The 26,176-nt window shown below is 37.9% G+C and overlaps 2 protein-coding genes across 2 annotated transcripts in view; both read left to right on the top strand.

The window, feature by feature from the left end:
- cntnap2a (contactin associated protein 2a) overlaps positions 1-26,176 on the top strand; it is a 533,013-nt gene that overhangs the window by 76,411 nt on the left and 430,426 nt on the right. The window lies entirely within an intron of this gene.
- On the top strand, positions 1,620-25,742 carry LOC141807806 (uncharacterized). The gene is made up of 15 exons (XM_074694020.1): positions 1,620-1,784; positions 3,429-3,596; positions 3,919-3,990; positions 17,959-18,021; positions 18,144-20,118; positions 20,238-20,315; positions 20,414-20,503; positions 20,648-20,722; positions 21,423-21,512; positions 22,212-22,301; positions 23,002-23,091; positions 23,792-23,881; positions 24,582-24,671; positions 25,268-25,357; positions 25,505-25,742. Exons 1-15 carry the CDS (start codon positions 1,620-1,622, stop codon positions 25,732-25,734), a joined length of 3,456 nt encoding a protein of 1,151 aa, XP_074550121.1. The 3' UTR covers positions 25,735-25,742.

The raw sequence follows: 26,176 nt of genomic DNA, 5'->3' as shown, positions 1-26,176 counted from the left end.
ATTTTTGGGTCTATTGACACCAAATCGGAGACAATAAGACAAGGCCAGCCCCTGACCTTCCATGTTTTTTTTCAGAGCGCTACCTCAAAAGGGGCCAGAGTACAGGCCTGTTTCTTACTGGACAATTGACTCAAGTGCACCAAAATGGCACAAAGTCATCCAGAAGGGCAGACTGAAAGCTCTGGGAGCAGATCTGCAGTGAAAACAACTTTGAAAACGTTAAGAGTCAATCAAGAAGTTCACTTCCATTTTGGCTACTATCAGTACTTCAGAAAGCATCTGGAAATGAAGGGCACATTTTGTACAACATATTAAGTAACATAAAACTCATTCTCAGTGGAACTGAAGTCTGATATTTAGTGGGACTATTCAGGGCAGTCAAATGATGCACTGTATGAATTTTCAAGGGTCTAGCCCCATGGTAAGTCCCTCTTTTCAGCAGTGAGGCCTACTAGTAGTGATGAAGCCTGAGGCTGGAAATGTGTAAAAAAAAAATCCTGCTCTGTCATTTTTGGGTCTATTGATACCAAATCGGAGACAATAAGACAAGGCCAGCCCCTGACCTTCCATGTTTTTTTTCAGAGCGCTACCTCAAAAGGAGCCCAATTCAATTGCTTATTACAATACAACTTTACACACAACAATAACCATAAATTTTACTCAAGTACAAGTAAATGTACTGGTGTTAAAAAAAAATACTTATGTAAAAGTACAAAGTACTGTTCTTATAAACTACCCAGACTATTGATTACTTTTGAACCAATCAATCTTTTATTGCATCGGTGACTATTGGGCCCCACGCCCAATATATTTTCTGAAAAGCCCCAAATCTTGAGTAATGTGAAGCACCGGAGTTCAACAGAAATATATATTATATACAAAGCAAACAGGAAAAGGACATGTAAACTAATATTTTGATGGACAACCCTTTGAGACAATTATTTAAAATCAAGCTTTTCTGTTACTCTCCGTCAGACTTCTGCTCCTTTTCAAAAGTATTCTGCTGCTCTGATATGTCCAGGACAGTTTTTTTAATTATCGTTTTCAACTACAATCAACACATTTTATCCCCATTTTTCCCCCAACATGAAAATGTTCAAGTCATGTGTCATTAAGACCCCTTGAAAAACAACTGGCCTAAGAAAAATGTAAATGAGTGTAAGGGTACCTGATGAGGAAAATGTCATCAGGTCAGAGCAGCTTTGTTTGACACACACTGGTATGCAAAAGTTTGGGCACCCCTGACAATTTCCGTTTTCTGTTATAAGTCATTGGGTGTTTGGATCAGAAGCTTCATAGTACTGACATAGTAATATTTTAGTGGTGAATTTTTTTTTTATTTTTTAGATTTATAGAATATTTGGAATGCATCATTAATTAAATTAATGAAAGAAATGAATTGTTTAATATTTAAAATATACATATTTATTTTAATATATTTTCAGCTGTACTAGATCTATTACGGCTAAAATGATAAGGGTTCTTTTGTAACTAGATTATTTCTGTCAAGAAAAGGAAAGGGTTAATACTGTTTCTGTGGAGAGTAAAGTGAGGAGTGGAGAAACAGCGTGCTGATCGTCAGCCATCAGCTTCAAAGGGACACCGCCCCCTGCACTTGCATGTGCACTGGAGAGCCGCGCTCTGCTGCCCATCCCCCTCCTCCGTCCGCCTCCTCTCACAGCGGCCTGGCGCATGAGATGGCAGCTAGACTGGCGCGATTCGACCGAAGACTGAAGAAGCTACGGACTCATCATGATAGATGTTTAACACGGCATCAGAAGCTGGTAAGAATTTAACTTCTCTTAATCTTAACATGTTTGTAATTGTACTTTGCAAAACGGACTAAAAAGTTGTAGAGTTAGTGATATAGATTTCGTTTCCAGTAAAAAAAAAAAAACAGAAATGCGTGTTATTAATCACAGGCTCGAGTTTACATGCATGCGTGGTTTTTAATCAATGAGTTATCGTAAACAGCAGCATTAGCCTACTGAATGTAGATGGAGCTATGCTAGCTCAGTAGCTTGGAACGAACTATTCTGCTGACTCCAAGCGGCGTGTGACAACTGTAATGCAGCAAACTATATCTTTCTATAACCTCTTTCCCGCGAAATTTCCACTATATATTGCTGAAAAAAATCAGTAAGGTTAACTTTAGAACGATTTATAGCGTAGCATGGCCTGGCAGGACTGCCTGTGAGCACATGGGGGTGGGGTGGGGTGGGGTGGGGTGATGGAGCACACGACTCTCCTGCCCTGCTCCGCTCCTCTCCTCCTTCTCTTCTCCGTGTCCTGTTTCCGCGTCAACGGAGGAACTCCTGCGGTATGAAACAGCCTTATGTGAACTAAAAAGGGAGTTTTGTGCTCAGCCTCTCTCCTGTGTTCTGTGTGCTGAGGTTGGGCTGATAGTGGACTGTTACTCAGACTTAAAACAGACATTCACTGTATATAATGATTGAGTCTAAGTATCTTAAAATAAGTTGAGTTCAGTCAGACAGCTCACATCATTTGTCATTTAAGCATGTATTGTTCTTTTGTGAATGAATGAGTTTGGTGTCAGGGCTTGGGGAATAAGATATAAAATGTATGACTTCAGGTAGATGCTGGGGTGGCAGAGGGACTGAAGGAAGGCAATATGTTTCTTGTGAGGCAGCAGTGTCAGTGACAGGCAGAGAGGAAGCTGGGTTCCTTTTTAAAATTTAAATCTTGTGCCAGATGTGGAGAGTGTGGATGATTGATATGGTCATGTCACGTGGGTGAAGCAGCGCAGCTCCAGTTGCCTGTAGCAGACTATACTTCAGTTGCTGTAGACATTAGGCTGACAGCAGCGTAGCCCTTCTGTACCAGCAGCAGAGGAAGGAGGCCTCAAGAGAGGAGGAATTTTGACACAGAGCTGATAAAGACTGCAAAGACCTGCAGGCAGCCTTTTTTAACAGTAGTACGCAGTCCTCATTATTTCTAATGTAAAATCTGATCAGGGGCATTAATCTATTAGCTACAGCACTGTGCCACTTTTAAAAGCATGTAAAGGAAACACTGAGAGATCAGCCCAACCTTTTCACACACATATGAGTGGTTAAATATTTGTTGTCTCACAGAATAATCTTTAATAGTGGAAGGCAATCAAAACCGTCACACAGTACAGCCCTGATATAGTTGGCTATATATAGTATACATAGCCCTGATATGGTTGTTTCTCATGTGCCGACTGTATTTTTTTTATATTAAGAACATGAAGTAAGTGAATTTTTTATTCTGCATGGAAATAAAATAAAGTTCTGATTTATCAAAATGTTTTTTATCAAATTTATATTTCCAAATTGCTGATTTGGAATAGCTTGGCTGATTATACAAGTATATTATATATAAGTATATAAAAAAGATATGAACATAAAGTGAGAGCTCCTATCCTCTCCTGCTCTTTCATCTAGGTGGAAGCTATGGACCAACAAAAGCAGCAGCAGCAGCAGCAGCAGGGGTCGGCAGGCCCGGATCTGTCAAAGCAGCACATAGTGCCCCCAAAGATGACCACTGACACCATTTCTATCAACCAGATGGAAGACTTGGACCTACTCGTAGGCAAGGAGAAGAACAGAGAGGTGAGATGCAGCCCTGCAAAATTTTCAACACCTGCAAGGCATATGTAAATTTTGATTTGATAATCTTCAACAATAATAAAACAAAAACTCAAATGCAGTAATAGAACAAATGTAGGCTTTTTTATTTAAAGCTGACAGCAGAATGAACTCACAACAATCTTTGCAACCCTAGCTACCTGACAATAAATTAAAAAAGTGTCATTTTTTTATTTAAGGTCCAAAAGAATAAATCTTTAGTCTACAGGAATGATCCAGACTACCTGTAAACATACATGCTTCATTATTTCAGGGCTGATTGGTATTTTGCATGTGCTGATTTCAGTTACAGGGCCAAACCTTGCATGAAAAGTCAGGAGATCAGGAGGAGGGACACGACACAGATGAGCTGGAAGAGGTAAGTGCTGCCTGTGTTTCAGGTAAAGAGCAATGAAGCAGGTTCAAGCACCCGGGGGGGGGGGTGTAATGCTTACTTTTTTAGCTTGTGGTGCTTGGGCTAGCAAGTTTTCGTAGCACAAAGAAAAAGTTTGTAGCGCTGCAGGTGGACAGTTAAACAGGATTTATTGGCGAAGTTCATTTGTGACCTGCTCCATTGTTTTGAGTCATACTGACCCAGAAAAACATTTTGAGATTTATACTTATCTGCAGAGGAAAACTCAATGATTTCAATACCAACATTATGTTTCTACACCAAATACTGCATTAGATATATTCATCCATGCTCTTCAGCTGGTCAATTTTTTTTATTTTCAAGAAAGTTCTTTTAATTCAAACATGGGTTAGCAGTGTTTTTTTTTAATCCACAGCATAAACTTGTTGCTAAATGTTATCATTTTGAATGAAAAACATGAACCTCTCTTATCAACAGTTGTGGCTCTAGGGGGTTAGTTGTGGCTCTACGGTTCAGTTAGCCCATGGTTCGGTTTGTATCTCGGTTTTGGGATCACGGTTTTGGTTTGGTTTCAGTTCATGTTTTGCATTAAAAAAAACAAGAAGTTTGACTTTCCAAAAGATTCCCTTTATTTTGCTTTTAAAACTATATTATGACAATGCCTCTTGGTCTTAACTATTATTTGGCTTAAATAAAGTATTATGACATTTATAATAAACACTTCAAATGTAAACATTCCAAACTGTTGGAGTGCCTCTCAGCTCCCCGGCTAGTGTAGTGACCGACTACTGAAATACAATTTACTATGTATTGTACATGATATACACTATACATGAAAAAAACATAATCAGAGGTTAATATAGACATGATTTTTAAAAAGTTTATGTATTTTTAGTCCTACATTAAAAACTTTTAGTTGTTTTTCCATCTACAAGCTTGATTAAACAATGCATAAGAGGAGAAGTGATGAGAAAAAGTGAGAGAGCGCTGGGGCAATCGACTGTCGTCTCCATTATGCACACAATAAACGTGAACGAATCATACATTTGAATTATGATATCTGATAAACTTAGTTTATGAACTCTGCGCTGACTTTTTGAATGGATTAATCAGACTAAAATTACAGTCTATAGGACGTGGAGACTCTGATGAAACCGCTGTCTATCTCACCTGTACACATTTGTGCGCGACCTTATGTTCCTAAGAGACAGCGTCAGTCAGTGAACAGTCTGCTCCTGTCTGATCTGCTCTCAGACAAAGTAAGAAACATCAGAACAGATGACAAAACTAAACTTTTGCCTTTTTTCCTTCACCTGTTCAGCTCTCACCTATGGCTCTGAGATGTTTTTCTCTCCAGCAGTGATCTGTCATCAGCAGGGTTGGCAGGAGAGAGCATCCACCTTGAGGTTTATAAGTAATAAAATATAGCCATAATTACTTTAATAAGAGCTCACTCAAGGTGAGCTGCTGTAATATCAGGTTCTACGTGATGGGAACAATCTTCTCCAGCACTGTAAAACTTGAAGGGAAAAAAGAAAAAAAAAAGAACAACATCAAACCATAAGTAGTGTGAAGACCAACACTAAATATGCTATTAAAAATTTGATAATTTTTCTAGACTTTTTCAACAACAATGCTGCGTTAATATAATTATCCTGAATGTAATTCTGCTATTGCTACATAACAATTACAATCTGCACAATTGTTCAGTCTGGACAGTCAAGAGTGGTTTCACTTCAGCAGTATGAATAGTTTTGGTGTCAACAGCATTTTTTCTGTAACACTGAAGTCAAAGAAGGGTGAGGTGTCATTGAGCTCTGACATTGAATGGACAGTTATGGTCCCAGGGAAATGTTCATATGATCTTTAGTTGACATAAAATACCAATAAAGAGCATATTCTTATTTGGATAGTCTCAAAGGAAAAGTTTGGTTCCTCCAGCTTTTACATTGTTTAGAGAATGACAAAGAACAATATACTCACCCAGAAGGCTTTCCTGATCCAAACAGTGCTTCAGGAGATATTTAGATCCAAAATCGAGTGAAGGACATCCCTATAATGGTAGCACATAGAGCATAGATCGCCGCTCCTAAAACTGCATTAATCATCCAAAAACTTGTGTTTTCACCAATATTTCATCATGGTCCGCTCTCGCTACTCTTCCATTACAGTCTGTGTCACTCCAGACAGCGCTGTGTGGCTGTGCTGACCTCTGAACTGAAGAAGAAGAATGTTTGCCTCCGCACATGTGCAGTACTCTCTGGAGTGCTGCCTCCGCTTCCTCCTTTCAATGAGCTACTCATCTGTAAACTCTGGCTGGAAACTGTAAGGACATCCATCATATTCACAGTTCTCCTTCCCAACATCTTCATCCCATAGATATTCATTTTGCACAAAACTGGAAGAAGAAAGTCGTTGTGTAGCCGGCCAAAGTCTTCTTCTTCAGTTCAGAGGTCAGCACAGCCACACAGCGCTGTCTGGAGTGACACAGACTGTAATGGAGGAGTAGCGTGAGCGGACCATGATGAAATATTGGTGAAAACACAAGTTTTTGGATGATTAATGCAGTTTTAGGCGCAGCGATCTATGCCCTACATGCTACCATTATACGGATGTCCTTCGCTCGATTTTGGATCTAAATATCTCCCGAAGCACTGTTTGGATCAGGAAAGCCTTCTGGGTGAGTATATTTTTCCTTTTCATTGTATACATAATGTGAAAAATGCAGGAACCGAACTTTTCCTTTAAAGCAAGTTTGCTATGCATAGGTCAGAGAGGTGTGGATCATCTGAAGTATGGAGAAATAAAGTAATACACACCCATCTCCTACTACTCATTTTACTGTAATAATACTTTCAATAATATACCGGTAACAAGGTTATTTTCTTTAAAAATATATTATTTTAAAACAAAGATTACACCTATGTCTGTGTCCAATTTTATATTAATTATTATTATTACTTTATTTGACAGACTTGAAGTCCATAACTATAGTCTGAAAAAAAGACTACATTAGTCAAAATAGTAAAGGCTACATAACATCAGCGTTAGAAGAGCTGTGAAGACTATCTGGGAAAGCGAGTGCTTTCTGGTATAAAAATGATGTTTCCCATGAGCACTTGCACCCACTGTCATGAGAATGTGACTCTTTTTACAAGGTATGTTTGTTTTGAAAGGTACAAGGTATGTGTTTGTTTTGAAAGCAAATGAGTAGTGAGCAGATCATCTTTTTAACTCTATTTTCTTTGTTCTAGACAAATTTTTACTGGATACATAGTTATGAGGTCATGCATTTATTTGTAGTTACACAGTGCTGCTGTTTGACACGTGAGAACAATCAAACTTTGTAAACTCAGTTTGTAGCGTTGTTTAGTAGTTGTCTATATTTAGTGCTACTCACAGCCCAGATGTAACATAAGTGAATCCTGATTGTGTCCTACCAGTGCTCATTTATCAACTCCAGCCTCATCAAGCAGAGAAAATGTAACCTGGCTCTTCATTTTATTTATAGACTCTCAAGTTTGATCATAGCACTGCAGTATAACGGCACGTGAGCTGCAATGATCTGTATCACTAACAGCTTAATCCTTGTTTTATCCCATCATCTATCACTCTCCTGTTTAGCTTTGTCCTGCTCTGACATCCTTTAACTAACGGTCTAACAGTCCAGTTCCAGTGACCAATACTACTACCTGCTCTGGTGCTGATAATCTTATTTTAAGTTGTGGATTACAGTCAGACATATAACTAGAAGTTAGATTCTTTTCAAGGTCTCTTTGAAAGTCCTCAGCCCCTGTAACATCTGTACACATTATTCTTTGACATTAACAAAAAATATGACAGGTGATGTGACTTACTAAAAAGTTCTTCTGAAAAGGTCAATGACTGTAAAAAAATATTTTAAATTCAATCATTTCAGGCGAGGCAAAGAAATTCCCATGAACATTCTGAATCTTTGGAAAGGTCCAAGTAGTAAAGGCTGCATTGTATGTGTCAAATATGAATTTGGCATCATCACAGACAAACCAGCATCATGTAACAATTAAGACCAATTCAAGTGTTGACGTAACTCAAAAGTGATATATCTGCAGTCACACAGAGGGCCCTCATTTATCAATCTTGCCTTGAAACTGGTACAGATCTGTATGTAGATTCAAGCTTATGGCAATGGTGACATGTGATTTATGAAAAATGCATACCGTTGCCAGTCACGGCATATGCCCGATCAGGTACTGATAAATCTTGCAGGTGGGAACTTACATTAAAATAACATTACCCTATATTCATCGTTAAGATGGCCTAACCCACAGAATTTAATACGTACAGGGACACATGAAAAAAAAAGACTTCTTTGTACTGGAGTGTGAAAACACATCAATAGAGGAAGAGAGAAATGAAGCTGTGTCATTTGGCAAACTAAATGGGAATATGTCTTCTGACAGGTTGAAAAAAACAAAGACAGACAAAAACCAATACTGTTTTGAGAGAAAACATCAATCACAAAAATAGGTTGCAATAGGTTGATTTAGGGTCTTGAATAATCTTGAGCATGGGAGTAAGAACAATTTGCTTATAACGATTTATTTTCTGAACAAATAAAAATTTCAAAAACAACTTTTAATGTTGTCAATAGCAGATAGATACTTTTTAAAATTGAAATGGCATCTTTATCATCTGGAGTATAAAGAACTAATAAATTTCACCCTTAAACATTATATAGTTAAAGCCAACCGTATATAAATTCATTGTCAGCAAGTTGCTACTTCACACAAAAAAGCAACAGCTGTATTACTTGGAATAATACGGCATTTCATTTGTTTACAAGGTAATCTTGCATACTGTTCTCAAACAAAATTCAAGCATTGACATAACTTAATGATAAAAGATGATCTCTGAAGGACCGTATTAATCTGTTGAGTGAAAAAATAAATAATTCCATGTGCTTAGATAATTGGTGTTTTTCTCACTGAAAAATATTTCTAGACGAGATAAATGCCAATTTCTGATTTCAGAATTAACAATCTCATAAATTTGAAACAGGCTACATGCATGAGTAGAGTTAAGGGAACATCTCAGAAATCAAGATTGAATTACCATCTTTTCATTTAATTTTTTGCAGACTATTAAGTTTAATTTAAATGAAATTTAAATGTTGAAAAATTTGACATGGATCAACTATTTTGGATCAACAGACAAATACTAATTCACAAAAAAAAAAAAAAACTAGTGTTGACGGTTACAAGTTGATCTTTAAAAAGATTATAGCCATAAATATAGTTACATGTGTTTAACTCGATGAAATATGTTGCAACAAGTGTATTTATCGGTCTATTTACTGTAGGATTTTACAAATATTCAACTTTATTTTTTTTTTTGGAACATTCTTTTTATTGAACATTTTCATAATTATAAAAGTCCAGTACAGTGTATATACATATTAAATGAGATATGTAGCAAATCCAGAATACATCCACAATGTTCTTACAAATTCTCATTGTGTTTCATACCAGGTAGTTGCGCACACAGTTCCTAGGTACTCCAACCTTTTGCCAAACTTTTATGTAAATGGGTCTCTTTGACCATTAATACTAAATCTCAGCCTTTCCAGAGAAATATAGTCTGATACCAACGATTTCCACAAATGTATCGACAGAAGTTAATCTCCTACCCACTTAATCGTAGCAGCCTTCGAACCCAACATAAGCAAAAAATGTACAATATTCTTATGCAGTCTTAGTGAATCAGAGATACATCCCAATAGACATAATAATGGGTTAGGCTGTAATTGCTGTTTGATTATCACACCAACCTCATCACATACATTTTGCCAAAACTGCTGGATCTTTTCAAATTCCCAAAGACAGTGTAATCTTGTTCCTAAAATAAACCTTTTTGGACAGTTTGGAGATGTCCCAGTTGTATATTTACCATACATATATGGAGATATATGTCCATATATTCTGTAAGATATTATATTGCATTTCTCTGAGTCTATTACATGTAGATATTTTTGAAGGTAAAAGTAAAGTTTCCTCCCAGGTTTCCATTTCTATTGTTGTTTTCAGCTGAGTCCCCCATGACTTCCGTAAGAATGACGGTCTATCTGAATTTAAATTTTGCAGCCAAGTATAAAATTTGGAGATGAAGTGACCTTGTTTAAAACTATCTAAGATTGTCTTGTCTAATACATTAAAGTCATCTGAAAGACTGAGAGTATCCATTTTAGTAAATACATGGTGTCTGACCTGAAGGTATTTGTAAAATTCTTTTGTTTGTAGTTTATATGTAGCCTGTAGTGATTCAAATGTTTTAATTTTTCCTCTGTCCCAACAGTCATAAATATGGGGACTTCCTGCTTCATACCCGTTCTGAAATTAGATCCAGTGCCCCGTCCAGTTAAATCAGGATTTTCAATCATTGCTAAACAATTCAGTTTATGTTTAGTTCTAAATAATTTCCGTTGATAATTCCAAGCATTACTCGCATTGGTAATTAAAAAATTATCATTTACCATGATTGGTAGTTCACTCCTTCATTTATCAAGCAAGTTGACAAGAGAGTACGGTTTGGAGAAGGTTGCTTCAATCTCAAACTATGGTGGCTTTGGTTGAGTAGTTTCCCATATTGATATAATCATGGCTTGTTTTGAGTTTGAATGGTTGTAATGTTGGGAAGGCCCCAACCTCCTTGTTCTCTTGGTAGTTGTTAAATATCTAATTAAATTTTAGGCTTTCTGCCAGCCCATATAAAGTCAGAGAGAGCTTTATCTATGTCTTTAACCCTATACAGCCAATTGTATCATATTTGATACATACTTTTATGATACCTCCTTTTACTCAACATGATCAGCAAATTACAAAAAAACATCTGGATACAATCAAATAAATGATAAAAAAAACTCCTCAAATGAGTTATCAGTTGCCCAAAACACCTAATGTATCAAATGAGATACAAAAAAACTACATGTTGAATTTTATGGACATTTTGATTTTTATGGATTTTAGCAGAAAGTGAAATAAACATTTCAGCTCCAAATTTTTTTTTTAATTTTCTGGCTATAATCTATGGTCTTGGGCCTTAAAGGGTTAATGTTTTTTCTCTTCAAAGATGAAGAGCATGGATAGAGGGTAAATAACTTTGGGGAGAATTATCATCTTGATGAGACTGACTCTGACAAGAAAGGATATGGGAAGCTCCTTCCAAACTAACAATTTTTCTCCAGTGTGTTTTATCATGGGGTTAACATTTTCAGCATAAAATTGAGTTGTTTTAGGTGCTATCTTAAACTTTATTAAATTATAAAGATGCACTTGTCAGTTACGTCAAACACACCTACACACAAATCTGGGAAAGTTATCACTTTATTGTGGTGTGGAGCTTAGTAATATCTACTAAATTACATTGAAAATATAACTTTCAAGACTGTGCTAATAAGAAGCTGTATATTTTTAATCCAGGGTTTACCAATCCATATTTCTGAGACAGTAGCAAAATTCAAATTAAGAAGCACCCATACATAATTGTCTTGAAATATATAATGTTTCATATATAGGTTACTTTGATTCTTTATGTGCACTTCTTAGCATCCACTTCAGCCTTAAAGAAAAAAAAATGGACCTAAATCAAAATATATTTATAAATATATAAATGCTAAAAATGCCCTAAATGTGTCAGGCATTTTCACAACACCATAACTAGCCAATGTTTTTTTTAATGTATCTTTTGGGCATTTTTTGCCTTTATTGATAGGAAAGAGACTGCATAAGCTTTTGAAAGGGGGGAAGGGAGAGCAGTGAAGACACTCAGCTAACTGACCACAGGCGGGATTCAAACCTGTACCGACAGTAGCATGTACATGGGGTGCCTGGTTGTTAACCACTCAGCCAAACCAGCACCCCAACTAGCCAATGTGTTGTTGTAAATTAACTCCTTAAAATTATTTCCGATGTTAAAAGGCTTTCTGGCATTGTAACAGCTAAACAGTCAAAACTTGAAAGCATATGAGGTGTGCATATGTGCTTCAGAGATGTGCCTTAAGTTATTCTGCTTTTAGTGTGATTTTTAAACATAAGCGTTACTGGTGATACAACCTGAGATAGATGCTGACATGCTGGGCGCAGAGAGAGACTACAAATCACATTTTAGGCTCTGTGTTTTCAAACCTTTTGGGTTATGAAGCTTCTGTATGATAAAAACAAATAAATCATAACAAAGCCAGATATTTAGACAGCTCCATGACCCAAGAGGTTGTGTATTATTAGTAGGGCTGTAATCAACCAAAGAAACTGTTGGTCGACCAAAGCACAGCAATTGTCAACCAAAAATCGACCAATTGCACGGGGGGAGGTCAGCGAAGTGCGGCACAGTAAGACTTATTTCAGCACCTGCTTCTGTTTTAGCCCAGGTTTTTTTTGCTTTCCGTCCCTTTTTAGAATGTGCTACAAAATGACGTGCTACTGCTGGATTAAACTTATATCAGCACCTGCTTCTACTTCTGTTTTAGCCCAGTTTTTGCTTTGTGTTCCTTATTAAAATACGCCAGAACATGACGTGCTGCAGCCACAGCGCGACTGTTTGAGCGCCACATTCATACCGAGCTGCAAGGTGTGCCCGGTGCACCTCCAAATGCCCTGCATCTTAAACCATTCATGGGACTCCCTTAGTGTTTCCACACAGAGTCCCATATTAGCCACGTTGTTCACTACAATAAACACTTTTTTCTGCTCAAACTCTGCAAGTTCATATAAAGATGTTTGTTCCTGTGTCCGCCTCTCCTTTTTTTCTTCTCTCAAGCAGAAGACTCTTTGCTTTCCAGTAGGGCTGAACAGTTTATCGTTTTCAGATCGAAATCTCAATTTTAGACAATGCAATGGAGCCAAAGGAGCAATTTTTTGCAGCGCTCCTGACTGACTCAGGATCTGTTGTGTCAAGTATTATACACATTCTGTTTTCCAAATTTGTAGACAATCTATATGTTAAAAGTGCTGGTAAGCAGGTCAACAACACAAAGCCTCTGTTTAGGAGTAGAAATTGATAAAAACAGATTATTTATCATCACTATTGATGATTAAAAAATCGTGAATTGCAATATCTGCCAGAAAAATTAGATATTTTCCTAAAATTGTTCAGCCCTACATGTGAATATCCCAAAGCTTGATTAGAAGAAAATCGTGAATCGAATTGAAATCACAATATCTGCCTGAAAAATCACAATTCAATCTTTTCTTAAAATCGTTCAGCCCTACTTTCCAGTCTTCATCAGTGAAATGGGCAGTCACTGTCATATAGGACTCCATTCAAAGACACATCCACATCTGTTATCTTTATTAACTCAGAAACTTTCTATTTTTTGCTCCCTCGTATTTTGCCGTTAATGCGTGCGTAATTGTGTTGCGTTCAAATGTTTTTCTTGGCCTTCCACGACACCAATGCCCCTCATATCCTCAGAAATAAAATTGACAATTTCACATATGATGTCGTTTTTGCATTTGGATATTTATATGAGGCATAAAATCCAGTGCGGACTGGGTGAGGGATGCCCCGCTGCAGAAGGCAGAGCACAGAGCGCATGCAGCAGCGGCTGCGAATAAAGGATTATTAGACTAGAATATTGAAATTTTCTTAATATAATATTAATATTGACATGAACGATAAAGACATGAAAAGATAGGCTGTTTCCTGTGAAATGGTTCACTTGATACAGTTCTCCCGATAAAATGAACCATATACTGCAGGGGAAAATATAAATTGATACATTTGGTCAACCAATCAGAATTTTGGTCGACTGAGCACGCATCGGCCAATAAGTCGACCAGTCGACTTGGACTTTACAGCCCTAATTACTAGATATGTATGGAGATTCAGAGCTTATGTCAAATGCTTGTTCTTTATGGACAGAAATCGATCCAGGTGTGGAGAAAGGATAAAATGCTTTGCTGCATACTGCAGTTAAGAATGAGTTCTTAAACTTTGAACTAGCTTAGTGTGCACATTATGGGAATGTTATTGGCAAAATACAAGAAGAATGTTTCTTTTTTGAAGACTTTAGAATTAAAGTAATATTGCAGCACTTTAGTTTTATTAAAAGAGGATATTGAAGGAATTTAAGAAGGCTGAGTCTCACAGACTGTAACTAATCTACAATCAAAATATTCTCTGATAACGGCTGCTACGGTTGTGTAACCAGTAAGGCTTATGCAGAGTGGTAATATTTTATTAAAAATTACCACTCCCACAAGGTTTTACCCTATAATGTCTCAATAATACAGAATATATTTGATATTATTGAACAGTTATATGTTATTATTTCATACTTAAAGGCAGTGTTGGCATTCCTGAAAAACTAGCATGAATTTGAATGTAGCATCTCTTCAGGACTCCCCCTAGCCCCTCCTCCCCCTCCCCTTGGAGCTCCCTCAAAGCAACGCCCCCGCTTACATGCACGGGCGCCGCTGATTCCCAACTATGATTGTGTGTGACTAAGAGACGGACTCAGCACATCATTTTATGTTTTGCACTACGTAGAGTCATGTCTCATTTAGAGGTAAGGAAACACCAAAATGTTAAAACTTATAGCTAAAAAAACAACAAACAAACGTGGCTTTTGTCAGTACTCGCGACTGTCAAGCTAGAATAGTCCACTTTTACCTGTGACATGATATCAGGAGTAAAGCTATAATACAAATAGTACATGTACATTTTCTCTAGGACTTACCAAATATCACATTTTTTTTTTCTGATTGTCAGAGCCCCTGTGGTGAGAGTTTATTAGACTCTGATCCGAAACTAAAGCCCAGAGCCAAGTACCTCATCGGGTCAGAGGGGACAGGCCCGAGGTCGAGCGAGAGGAACAGTAGTTAGAGGCAGGGGAACAGAGCAAGAAAAGGAAGCCTCTGTCTTTCTTTTCTTGCTCTGTTTAGCTGGAGGAGCAGCAACGGGCAATCGAGGTATAGGTAGCTTCTCCGCCATTCTGCAGCACTGCTCCTTCCTTCTCAGCTCGGCCACGCGCACTGAATCATGTGCACGCCAGTGAAATGTACGCGCAGGAGGCAGGCAGAATGGCGATGGGATTTGATTGGTTTACAAACAAGGTGGCCCTGGATGATGATTGGTTGGTGTTTTCCCTGTTGTACTCCTGCTGTAGATAGCGGATATTTTCCGCTCTACTTTAAAAACACATCATGTATTTCTTGCCATCGGTACATATAGATCATTTTCATCAGCATGACAAAAAGTGTATCTAAATCCAACTACCAATTATACCTTTAAACAGTCACATGAATTAAATAAGTTGGCAGTCCTCTGGTGCTGCTGGTATCTCACGCCCTGTCCTTTGACAGAGTCATATAGGAGCTGATTTCTCAAGGAGAACGTTTCTATAAATGAAATGGCAATAAATGAAAAATTAGATCATGAACAATTTTGGCTAGTTAAATATACAAACATCTAGCTAAGCAGCTAAATCTTGTTAAATCAGTTGATCATTACCATATAGACCTTCTGGAATTTATGTTGGTCTGTATGCATACTTCTTGTTCAACAGCTTAAGCCCCTATAAAAATCTAATAGTTTTTTTCATTGTCACTGAAAATATTATACAACACATCTAGGTTGTAAATTTTCTTCTTTCTTTTTACAGCAGGAACATGTAAGGAATATCTGCTTGATACATTTATGTCATTGTAAGTAAAACATGGTCAGTATAATTTAGAGATAGACAGACTCCACAGGCCTAATATTCAGAAACATAACGTATTCATAATACTTTCACCCCATTTCTTTTACTATACATTTACCATACCTTATGCTGTTTATTTTGGCTAAATAGTCCAATGACATCTTCACCTCAGTCTCTCACAGCAACCCTGTGTCCTAGGCATGAGGTTTGTATATTACTGTTAAAAAATTTTCTTGTGTTGTGTGGCTATAAATCAGTGGCTGCCTCGATTAGTCAGACAATTTTTTATTGAATGAAACACTACATTTCCTCATCATGTTAATAACCTAAATGGAATTTCTGTGAGAAAGCATACACCTGAGACACCTAGGCTAATGTTACACAAACTGATGTTATCACACTTATTAGCAGCGTTCCTAACCTGCTCTGGCGGGTTTGATAGCCTTTACAAACAGAAAAAAATAATAATTTTAGCTAAATATTAAGCACTTACCATCATCTCTTTAACTTGGTGGTGTCTTCTCATGTCTCCTCCGGAGTAAATAGCAGGTAGCAGGGGCTGCTGTTGTGAAGTTTGCTGCTCCACTTGTACTTCCCAGCTATCTCAGTCTCCATTAAACAAAGCCAGCTCTTTCTACCACTATCTGTCAACCACAACATTCAGCCTTTGTCTGTTAACAGCTGTGTGCCACAAAAAACTTTCACAATGCTATATTTAAGAGTTTTAAAGCTATACTCATCATTAGAATTTTATATCCATGTTGACATTGCATAAAAGCTGAGACTTCATATATTTGTAAATGCAGAATTATCCAAAACAGCCAAGAATCTTTTTCTCATGTTTCAACTTGTTTGAACAAGAACGAAGACTGCAACTTCTTACTCATTATCAAAGCTTCACATTTGATGTAATTGCCTCTTGCAGTCTACAGTAAGGTCACAAATGAGCAATTTCAGCTCCTACTAGGCTGTCGGTTAGTATTAAGATGTGAAAGTAGGTTTTTGCCCAAATTGTTAGACCAATGGTGGTCAATGGGGAAAACAATTAAATAGTAGGGCTGTCATTTTAAAGGGTTAATTAGATTAATTAATTACACCGCAAAGTAACGCGTTATAAAAATTAACAAAGATTAATCTGAATCCCAAACCCACGGGGCGTTCAAAGACGCACTTATTTTCAAATGTCTGACATTTACAAACAGTTTGTCCTACTAGGAAAAAGTGGTGTTCTCGTCAGATTCTTAAATTTCCGACAGTCCCTGAATGTATCTCATTTATTCACACGTCCTTTTTGAAAATCTGCAGAAGATCAACCGTTTGCTCTAGCTCAATTCTGTAAAAAACAGATATTTCTACACTTTTTACTGCATTAAACAAGCCCTGAATGATCAATATTTTCCCTGTATTTAAATCTAAAGAATTCTTTGAAAATTTCCTTCTATCTTCCTGGTGTCATGTTTCAGCTTGGGGCTGCTCTGCACCAATCAGCAACTGTTTGTGTGTTCAGAGCATGTTAAACTGAGAATACTTCACTTTTCTTTGATCCAAGACTTGAATTAAGTCTCTTGTACATAGTTCCTCACAGTTTTTAGCCTTTAGCCCTGGTCCTCCAAAGTGTGTTGTATATATTCCCACCTCATTTTTAAATGTTTTTTAAATGTAATTTTAATGTCCTGGAATTCAAATTCTTTATTTTGGGACCTTAAGCAGATATGAGATTAAAATGCGATTAATTAGATAAATTAATTACAAATCCTGTAATTAATTAGATTATTTTTTTTAATCGCCTGACAGCACTATTAAATAGCATACACTAACTTTATTGCTAATTATCATATATATAATAAATTTTTTTAACTTTTTTTTTTTTACTTTTTTCTTAGGTTAATTGATATTCCCAAGCTCTCCCATTCAGTGGTAGTATGCTAACTTAGCTAATGCAAGTCAAGTCAAGTTTATTTATAGAGCGCCTTAAAGAATATAGCAGTCAATCAAAGTGCTGTACAAAAAGCATAGAAATCAAAATATAAAAGCAATATAATTGCTTCAAGAACATTGTGATAAAGCTATACAACAATAAAACAATAAAAGTAAAACAGGTAAGAAGGGGCAAGACCATTGAGGGCTTGAAAGCTAGCAAAAATGATAATCAGTGCTTTTCTGTGCTTTTTAGCATCCCCCAAGCTAGTTAAGCCCCTCCCACACTAGCATTCTAATTTAGCTAATGCTAGCGAAAATGCTTTTAGATTGGGAATGGTATGTGTTGACATGTTCTATGTTTTTGGTTGCTCATTCAGAAAATGGACCAGTGCCCTTCAGATGCAAACGTTTCACCGCTGAGCAGTACTGAGAGTGTGGTTGTAAGTATGCAGACAAACCAGTGTGTATTCTAAAATCACTTCTGATGGTAGGATTAAAATTTTTAAATAGGATATATTCTTAAAAATGTGGTAATTATGTCACATGTGACTTTTTTTTCTAGCTTACAAAGGAAATGCTTGGGATCTCCACTGATGACTCTCCGATAAGCAGTGAAATAAGTGAGGATGAGTATGTGCCTAGTTCTACGGAAGAATCAGAAGAGGAACCGAAGCTGATAAAGTCTAAAATAAAGTACAGTATAATGAGAAACTCGGATGATGAATGCCTGAAGAAAAGTTGTGTCAAGCGTGTAAAAACCAGAAAGAACACATTGACCTCTTCCAGTTCCACAGGAGAATGGGAGATCTCCGAATCCTCTAGGGACAGCGATGTTCAAGTCCTGAGGTTGAAAAAGAAGAAAAACGGCAGTAGAGTGTACAATAAGAGGCACTACTGTATGTACTGTTCTAAACCATATGCAAAAATTGCACGACACTTGGAGATGAAACACAGCAACTTGACCGAGGTAGCACGAGCATTTTCTTTTCCAAAAGGATCAGCGGAGAGGAAGGTGCAGTTAAATCTTATTCGAAATAAAGGCAATCGTCGACACAATTTTGAAGTCCTGGAGGAAAGAAAAGGGGTGATGGTACCCTCTCAGCAAAGCAGTAAACCAGTGGATGTGAAAGAGTATCTACACTGCATATACTGTGAGGCATTCCTCAAAAGGAAGGCATTGTGGCGCCACTTGAAAAGATGCAAACTGGCAGAGCAAAGAAAAGCTGGAAAACCAGGCAGAACTAGAGTGCAGTCACTTTGTGCTGCTGGACAGCCTGTCCCAAAGGGGACAAATGACAAAGTCTGGGCCCTTGTAAATGACATGAATCAAGACAACATAACAGACATAATTCGGCAACAAAAATATATTCTGAAGCTAGGAGAACACTTCTATAACAAAAAAGGCACAGACACAAGCCAACACCAATACATCAGGCAAAAGATGCGAGAAATGGGACGGTTAGTTCTCCGAGCAAAGACCCTTGGCAAGCTGAAAACAATGGATGACTTCTTTCTCCCAGCAAACTTCTGCCATGTTGTGACTGCTGTGAAGATGGTCTGTGGATGGAGTGAAGATACCAGCAGCTTCAAGATTCCGTCTTTGGCGCTCAAACTTGGTCATAGCCTAACCAAAATAGCAGATATTGCAGAGGTTGATGCAAGGATGGCTGAGAACAAGAAGGCCCTTGAAAATGTGGTGACATTCAGGACACTGAAAGAAAAAAAGTGGGATGAGTGGGTATCCTCGCACGCACTGAGGAACCTCAGAGAGTCAAAATGGAATAAACCTCTTCTAATCCCCTACTGTGAAGATGTTGTGAAACTTCACAACCATATTGACGCAGAAAGGTCAAAGTGTCAATCCAGTCTCAAAAATGAACAAAATAAGAGCAACTGGTTACGTCTTGCTAAACTGACACTCTGTGAAGTAATCGTCTTCAATCGAAGGAGAGAGGGTGAGGTCTCGAAGATGTCTCTGAATGACTTCATGTTGAGAAACACTTTTGCCAGTAATCCAGATCTTGACCTTGCCTTGAGCGATGTTGAAAAGAAGCTCTGCAAATACTTTGAGCGGGTGGAAATCAGAGGTAAGCGGGACAAAAAGGTTCCTGTCTTACTCAGCCCAGAAATGGTGTCCTCCATTCAGTTGCTGGTGAATTATCGTCGGAAATGTGAAGTGCCGGATGAGAATCTGTATTTGTTTGGGAGACCAGAAGCAGAAAGCCACCTCAGAGGATCTGATGCCATCCGTGCAATGGCATGTGAATGCGGAGCTAAGGACCCTCAAACATTGACATCAACAAGATTAAGGAAACAGATGGCAACAATGTCACAAGTTCTAAACCTGAGAGACAACGAGCAGGACTGCCTAGCAGATTTTATGGGTCACAACATCAGAGTCCATCGACAATATTACCGGCTGCCTGAAGGAACACTACAAGTTGCCAAAGTTGCAAAGTTGCTTATGGCCTGCGGGAGAGGAGAACTGTCACAGTTTAAAGGCATGACTCTGGACGAGATCAGCGTTGATCCTGATGGTAATACCTGTCATTGCACGCACTATTTTTATCATTTTAAATTGTGATGGTTTATAGGTGCCATGTACACATTAGTTTGACATACTAGTTCACAACGTTTTTTTGCTGTGTTTATTCAGAGGAAGTACCTGAAGACAGCTCTCTATCTGGAAGTGAAGATGAAGATGTGATGTTGAGTCCATCATCTAGCTCATCAGGTATTTTCACTGAACCAGTGGTTCTCAACTCAGGGACTGGGTACCCCTTGGAGGATGAAGCCTCTTTTAACAAAGCATCTTTGTGTTTTTCAATGAAGGTCAAAGATCAGACAAAAAGAACAGGCCTGTTGAGTGGACACCTACAGAGGAGGATCCAGAGTCTGATGCTTCGCTGCAGCTTACCAGAGGTATTTAAACATGACCTGTTTACTTCTCTTATGTGCACAGTACTTGATCTCTCATGGTGCTTGGAAGTGGTCAGCTGTTCCCTCATCAGTGCTTTACTGAAGGAGCTTTTTAAAATATTCTACTGTGAATCTGTTTGTCTATAGGTAGATCAAGAACCGTGAAAAGGACCTGGACAGAGGAGGACGATGAGTCTGAGACCGCATCACCGCCAAACAGAGGTATGTCACCGATAACTGGTTGATAGGGTGTAACAAGCCACTTAATGCACAATTCAGTTTTTATGTTGAGCAACTCTTTACACATCAGACTGCTTTTACTGTCATGTATTGGTCTTTGAGCTGTGCTCCTTTTTTAAATTGCACTGTTTATTACCTTGGTTTATTTCAACTGTCCCATTGTTCTTGTGGGTCAAGTTGGGCAGGACACAGGGAAAGAAGGAAGGAAGGTAGAAAGAGAGGATGTATTGTGGACAGATGAAAGGGAAAAAATTAAGGAAAGAGAATTGGAGGGAAGAATTGGGGAGGGAACAGATTTGGTCAAGGAAAGAAAAAATTAAGAACAGAGGGCAACAGGGAAGGAAGGAAGGGAAAAGGGACGGAGAAAGGGAACATAGTGTGGGGTCAAAGAAGGAAGGAAGGATGAAGGGAGAGAAAGAGGGACCTGTTTCAGTGGGTGTAATCTACTTTACTTTTTTTTTTTTAAATAATCAAATCTTGTAATATAATGGCACTTCTACAGTGTCATTTATTGTTTTTTTTTAATCTACCACTAAGCCTTGTTTTAAAAAGTCTTTACTTGTCAACAATGCCATTTTGGCTATCTTTTGTTTCTTGTTAAATGATGAACTATCTTCCAACTTGGTGCAATCAGTGCTTTTAGTGAACTTTTCTACCATTGTATCTCTTTGTTTTTGAGAAGGGCCAAAACCTGTGAAAAAGATGAAGAAACCCATCAAAAGGAGAACAGAGGATGACCAAGAGTCTGAGACCGCATCACCGCCAAACAGAGGTATGTCACCGATAACTGGTTGATTGGGTGTAACAAGCCACTTAATGCACAATTCATTTTTTTTGTTGAGCAACTCTTTACACATAAGACTGCTTTTACTGTCATGTATTGGTCTTTGAGCTGTGCTCCTTTTTTAAATTGCACTGTTTATTACCTTGGTTTATTTCAACTGTCCCATTGTTCTTGTGGGTCAAGTTGGGCAGGACACAGGGAAAGAAGGAAGGAAGGTAGAAAGAGAGGATGTATTGTGGACAGATGAAAGGGAAAAAATTAAGGAAAGAGAATTGGAGGGAAGAATTGGGGAGGGAACAGATTTGGTCAAGGAAAGAAAAAATTAAGAACAGAGGGCAACAGGGAAGGAAGGAAGGGAAAAGGGACGGAGAAAGGGAACATAGTGTGGGGTCAAAGAAGGAAGGAAGGATGAAGGGAGAGAAAGAGGGACCTGTTTCAGTGGGTGTAATCTACTTTACTTTTTTTTTTTAAATAATCAAATCTTGTAATATAATGGCACTTCGACAGTGTCATTTATTGTTTTTTTTTAATCTACCACTAAGCCTTGTTTTAAAAAGTCTTTACTTGTCAACAATGCCATTTTGGCTATCTTTTGTTTCTTGTTAAATGATGAACTATCTTCCAACTTGGTGCAATCAGTGCTTTTAGTGAACTTTTCTACCATTGTATCTCTTTGTTTTTGAGAAGGGCCAAAACCTGTGAAAAAGATGAAGAAACCCATCAAAAGGAGAACAGAGGATGACCAAGAGTCTGAGACCGCATCACCGCCAAACAGAGGTATGTCACCGATAACTGGTTGATTGGGTGTAACAAGCCACTTAATGCACAATTCATTTTTTTTGTTGAGCAACTCTTTACACATAAGACTGCTTTTACTGTCATGTATTGGTCTTTGAGCTGTGCTCCTTTTTTAAATTGCACTGTTTATTACCTTGGTTTATTTCAACTGTCCCATTGTTCTTGTGGGTCAAGTTGGGCAGGACACAGGGAAAGAAGGAAGGAAGGTAGAAAGAGAGGATGTATTGTGGACAGATAAAAGGGGAAAAATTAAGGAAAGAGAATTGGAGGGAAGATTTGGGGAGGGAACAGATTTGGTCAAGGAAAGAAAAAATTAAGAACAAAGGGCAACAGGGAAGGAAGGAAGGAAGGGAAAAGGGAAGGAGAAAGGGAACATAGTGTGGGGTCAAAGAAGGAAGGATGAAGGGAGAGAAAGAGGGACCTGTTTCAGTGGGTGTAATCCACTTTACTTTTTTAAAAAAAATAATCAAATCTTGTTATATAATGGCACTTCTACAGTGTCATTTATTGTTTTTTTTTTTATCTACCACCAAGCCTTATTTTAAAAAGTCTTTACTTGTCAACAATGCCATTTTGGCTATCTTTTGTTTCTTGTTAAATGATGAACTATCTTCCAACTTGGTGCAATCAGTGCTTTTAGTGAACTTTTCTACCATTGTATCTCTTTGTTTTTGAGAAGGGCCAAAACCTGTGAAAAAGATGAAGAAACCCATCAAAAGGAGAACAGAGGATGACCAAGAGTCTGAGACCGCATCACCGCCAAACAGAGGTATGTCACAGATAACTGGTTGATTGGGTGTAACAAGCCACTTAATGCACAATTCATTTTTTTTGTTGAGCAACTCTTTACACATAAGACTGCTTTTACTGTCATGTATTGGTCTTTGAGCTGTGCTCCTTTTTTAAATTGCACTGTTTATTACCTTGGTTTATTTCAACCGTCCCATTGTTCTTGTGGGTCAAGTTGGGCAGGACACAGGGAAAGAAGGAAGGAAGGTAGAAAGAGAGGATGTATTGTGGACAGATAAAAGGGGAAAAATTAAGGAAAGAGAATTGGAGGGAAGATTTGGGGAGGGAACAGATTTGGTCAAGGAAAGAAAAAATTAAGAACAAAGGGCAACAGGGAAGGAAGGAAGGAAGGGAAAAGGGAAGGAGAAAGGGAACATAGTGTGGGGTCAAAGAAGGAAGGATGAAGGGAGAGAAAGAGGGACCTGTTTCAGTGGGTGTAATCCACTTTACTTTTTTAAAAAAAATAATCAAATCTTGTTATATAATGGCACTTCTACAGTGTCATTTATTGTTTTTTTTTTTATCTACCACCAAGCCTTATTTTAAAAAGTCTTTACTTGTCAACAATGCCATTTTGGCTATCTTTTGTTTCTTGTTAAATGATGAACTATCTTCCAACTTGGTGCAATCAGTGCTTTTAGTGAACTTTTCTACCATTGTATCTCTTTGTTTTTGAGAAGGGCCAAAACCTGTGAAAAAGATGAAGAAACCCATCAAAAGGAGAACAGAGGATGACCAAGAGTCTGAGACCGCATCACCGCCAAACAGAGGTATGTCACAGATAACTGGTTGATTGGGTGTAACAAGCCACTTAATGCACAATTCATTTTTTTTGTTGAGCAACTCTTTACACATAAGACTGCTTTTACTGTCATGTATTGGTCTTTGAGCTGTGCTCCTTTTTTAAATTGCACTGTTTATTACCTTGGTTTATTTCAACCGTCCCATTGTTCTTGTGGGTCAAGTTGGGCAGGACACAGGGAAAGAAGGAAGGAAGGTAGAAAGAGAGGATGTATTGTGGACAGATAAAAGGGGAAAAATTAAGGAAAGAGAATTGGAGGGAAGATTTGGGGAGGGAACAGATTTGGTCAAGGAAAGAAAAAATTAAGAACAAAGGGCAACAGGGAAGGAAGGAAGGAAGGGAAAAGGGAAGGAGAAAGGGAACATAGTGTGGGGTCAAAGAAGGAAGGATGAAGGGAGAGAAAGAGGGACCTGTTTCAGTGGGTGTAATCCACTTTACTTTTTTAAAAAAAATAATCAAATCTTGTTATATAATGGCACTTCTACAGTGTCATTTATTGTTTTTTTTTTTATCTACCACCAAGCCTTATTTTAAAAAGTCTTTACTTGTCAACAATGCCATTTTGGCTATCTTCTGTTTCTTGTTAAATGATGAACTATCTTCCAACTTGGTGCAATCAGTGCTTTTAGTGAACTTTTCTACCATTGTATCTCTTTGTTTTTGAGAAGGGCCAAAACCTGTGAAAAAGATGAAGAAACCCATCAAAAGGAGAACAGAGGATGACCAAGAGTCTGAGACCGCATCACCGCCAAACAGAGGTATGTCACCGATAACTGGTTGATTGGGTGTAACAAGCCACTTAATGCACAATTCAGTTTTTATGTTGAGCAACTCTTTACACATAAGACTGCTTTTACTGTCATATATTGGTCTTTGAGCTGTGCTCCTTTTTTAAATTGCACTGTTTATTACCTTGGTTTATTTCAACTGTCCCATTGTTCTTGTGGGTCAAGTTGGGCAGGACACAGGGAAAGAAGGAAGGAAGGTAGAAAGAGAGGATGTATTGTGGACAGATAAAAGGGGAAAAATTAAGGAAAGAGAATTGGAGGGAAGATTTGGGGAGGGAACAGATTTGGTCAAGGAAAGAAAAAATTAAGAACAAAGGGCAACAGGGAAGGAAGGAAGGAAGGGAAAAGGGAAGGAGAAAGGGAACATAGTGTGGGGTCAAAGAAGGAAGGATTTATTGTTTTTTTTTTAATCTACTTCCAAGCCTTATTTAAAAAACTCTTTACTTTTAAAAATGCCATTTTGGCTATATTATGTTTCTTGTGAAATGATGAACTATCCGCCAACTTGTTGCAATCAGTGCTTTTAGTGAACTTTTCTACCATTGTATCTCTTTGTTTTTGAGAAGGGCCAGAACCTGTGAAAGAGATGAAGAAACCCATCAAAAGGAGAACAGAGGAGGATGATGAGTCCGAGACCGCATCACTGCCAAGCAGCGGTATTTCACCAATAATTTTTTTTTTTAGTCTCATACAGAAATTGTTGGTGTTTCAGTAAGCTTCAGACAGGACAAAAACCAAAACGGTTTCTGAGGTCATCTTGGCTGTTCTAGTGTGAACTTTTTGGTTTTGTTTTATTTTTATAGATACATCCAGGAGAAAGAGAAAGATGTGGACCAAGGAGGAAGTCCAAGCTGTGGAAAAAAAGCTGATGCACAGCATTAAGACTGGCAAGGTTCCTGGTAAAGTACAGTGTCTTGAGTGTATTCATGCATTTCCAGAGGAACTTAAAGATAGGACCTGGGATGCTGTGAAGTTCTATGTGAAGAACCGTATAGACGCTTGGAAGCGGCAATCTACAAAGAAATGCTGGTAAATGCTGCAAGTTGATTATTTCTCTCTTGTTTTACGTTTGAATGAGAGGTTGTTAATGCAGCTCTCAGAAAGTGACCGTTTGATTTGTGCCACCTGAAGCTGTGTTTGGAGTTCCTCTAACAGCAGTGATCTGCTCAGGTTATTATTTTGCACTTTATTTAGATTACAGCTATAGTTAACTTACGGGTTATTTATGTAACAGCTGTAGTTAAGTTGCACTTTATTTATGTAACAGCTGTAGTTAATTTGCACTTCAGTTATTTAACAGCTGTAGTTAATTTTGCACAAGTAGTAGTGTAGATTGGGAGAGAGGAACGAAGAGGTGAAAAGTAAGTAGGGAAGAACAAGGAAAGTAGAGTGGTGGAGAGGAAGGAAGAAGAAGGTGAAAAGTAAGTCGGGAAGACAAAAAAAGAAGAGAGTGGGGGAGAGGAAGGAAGAAGGAG

The sequence above is a fragment of the Halichoeres trimaculatus genome, unplaced genomic scaffold (genome assembly GCF_033239565.1).
Source record: "Halichoeres trimaculatus isolate MK-OKI-2021-1 unplaced genomic scaffold, fHalTri1.1 fHalTri1_scaffold_18, whole genome shotgun sequence".
NCBI classification, from domain to species: domain Eukaryota; kingdom Metazoa; phylum Chordata; class Actinopteri; order Labriformes; family Labridae; genus Halichoeres; species Halichoeres trimaculatus.
The sequence above is the reverse complement of the archived record's forward strand: the minus strand, read 5'-3'. Positions and strand labels throughout refer to the sequence as shown.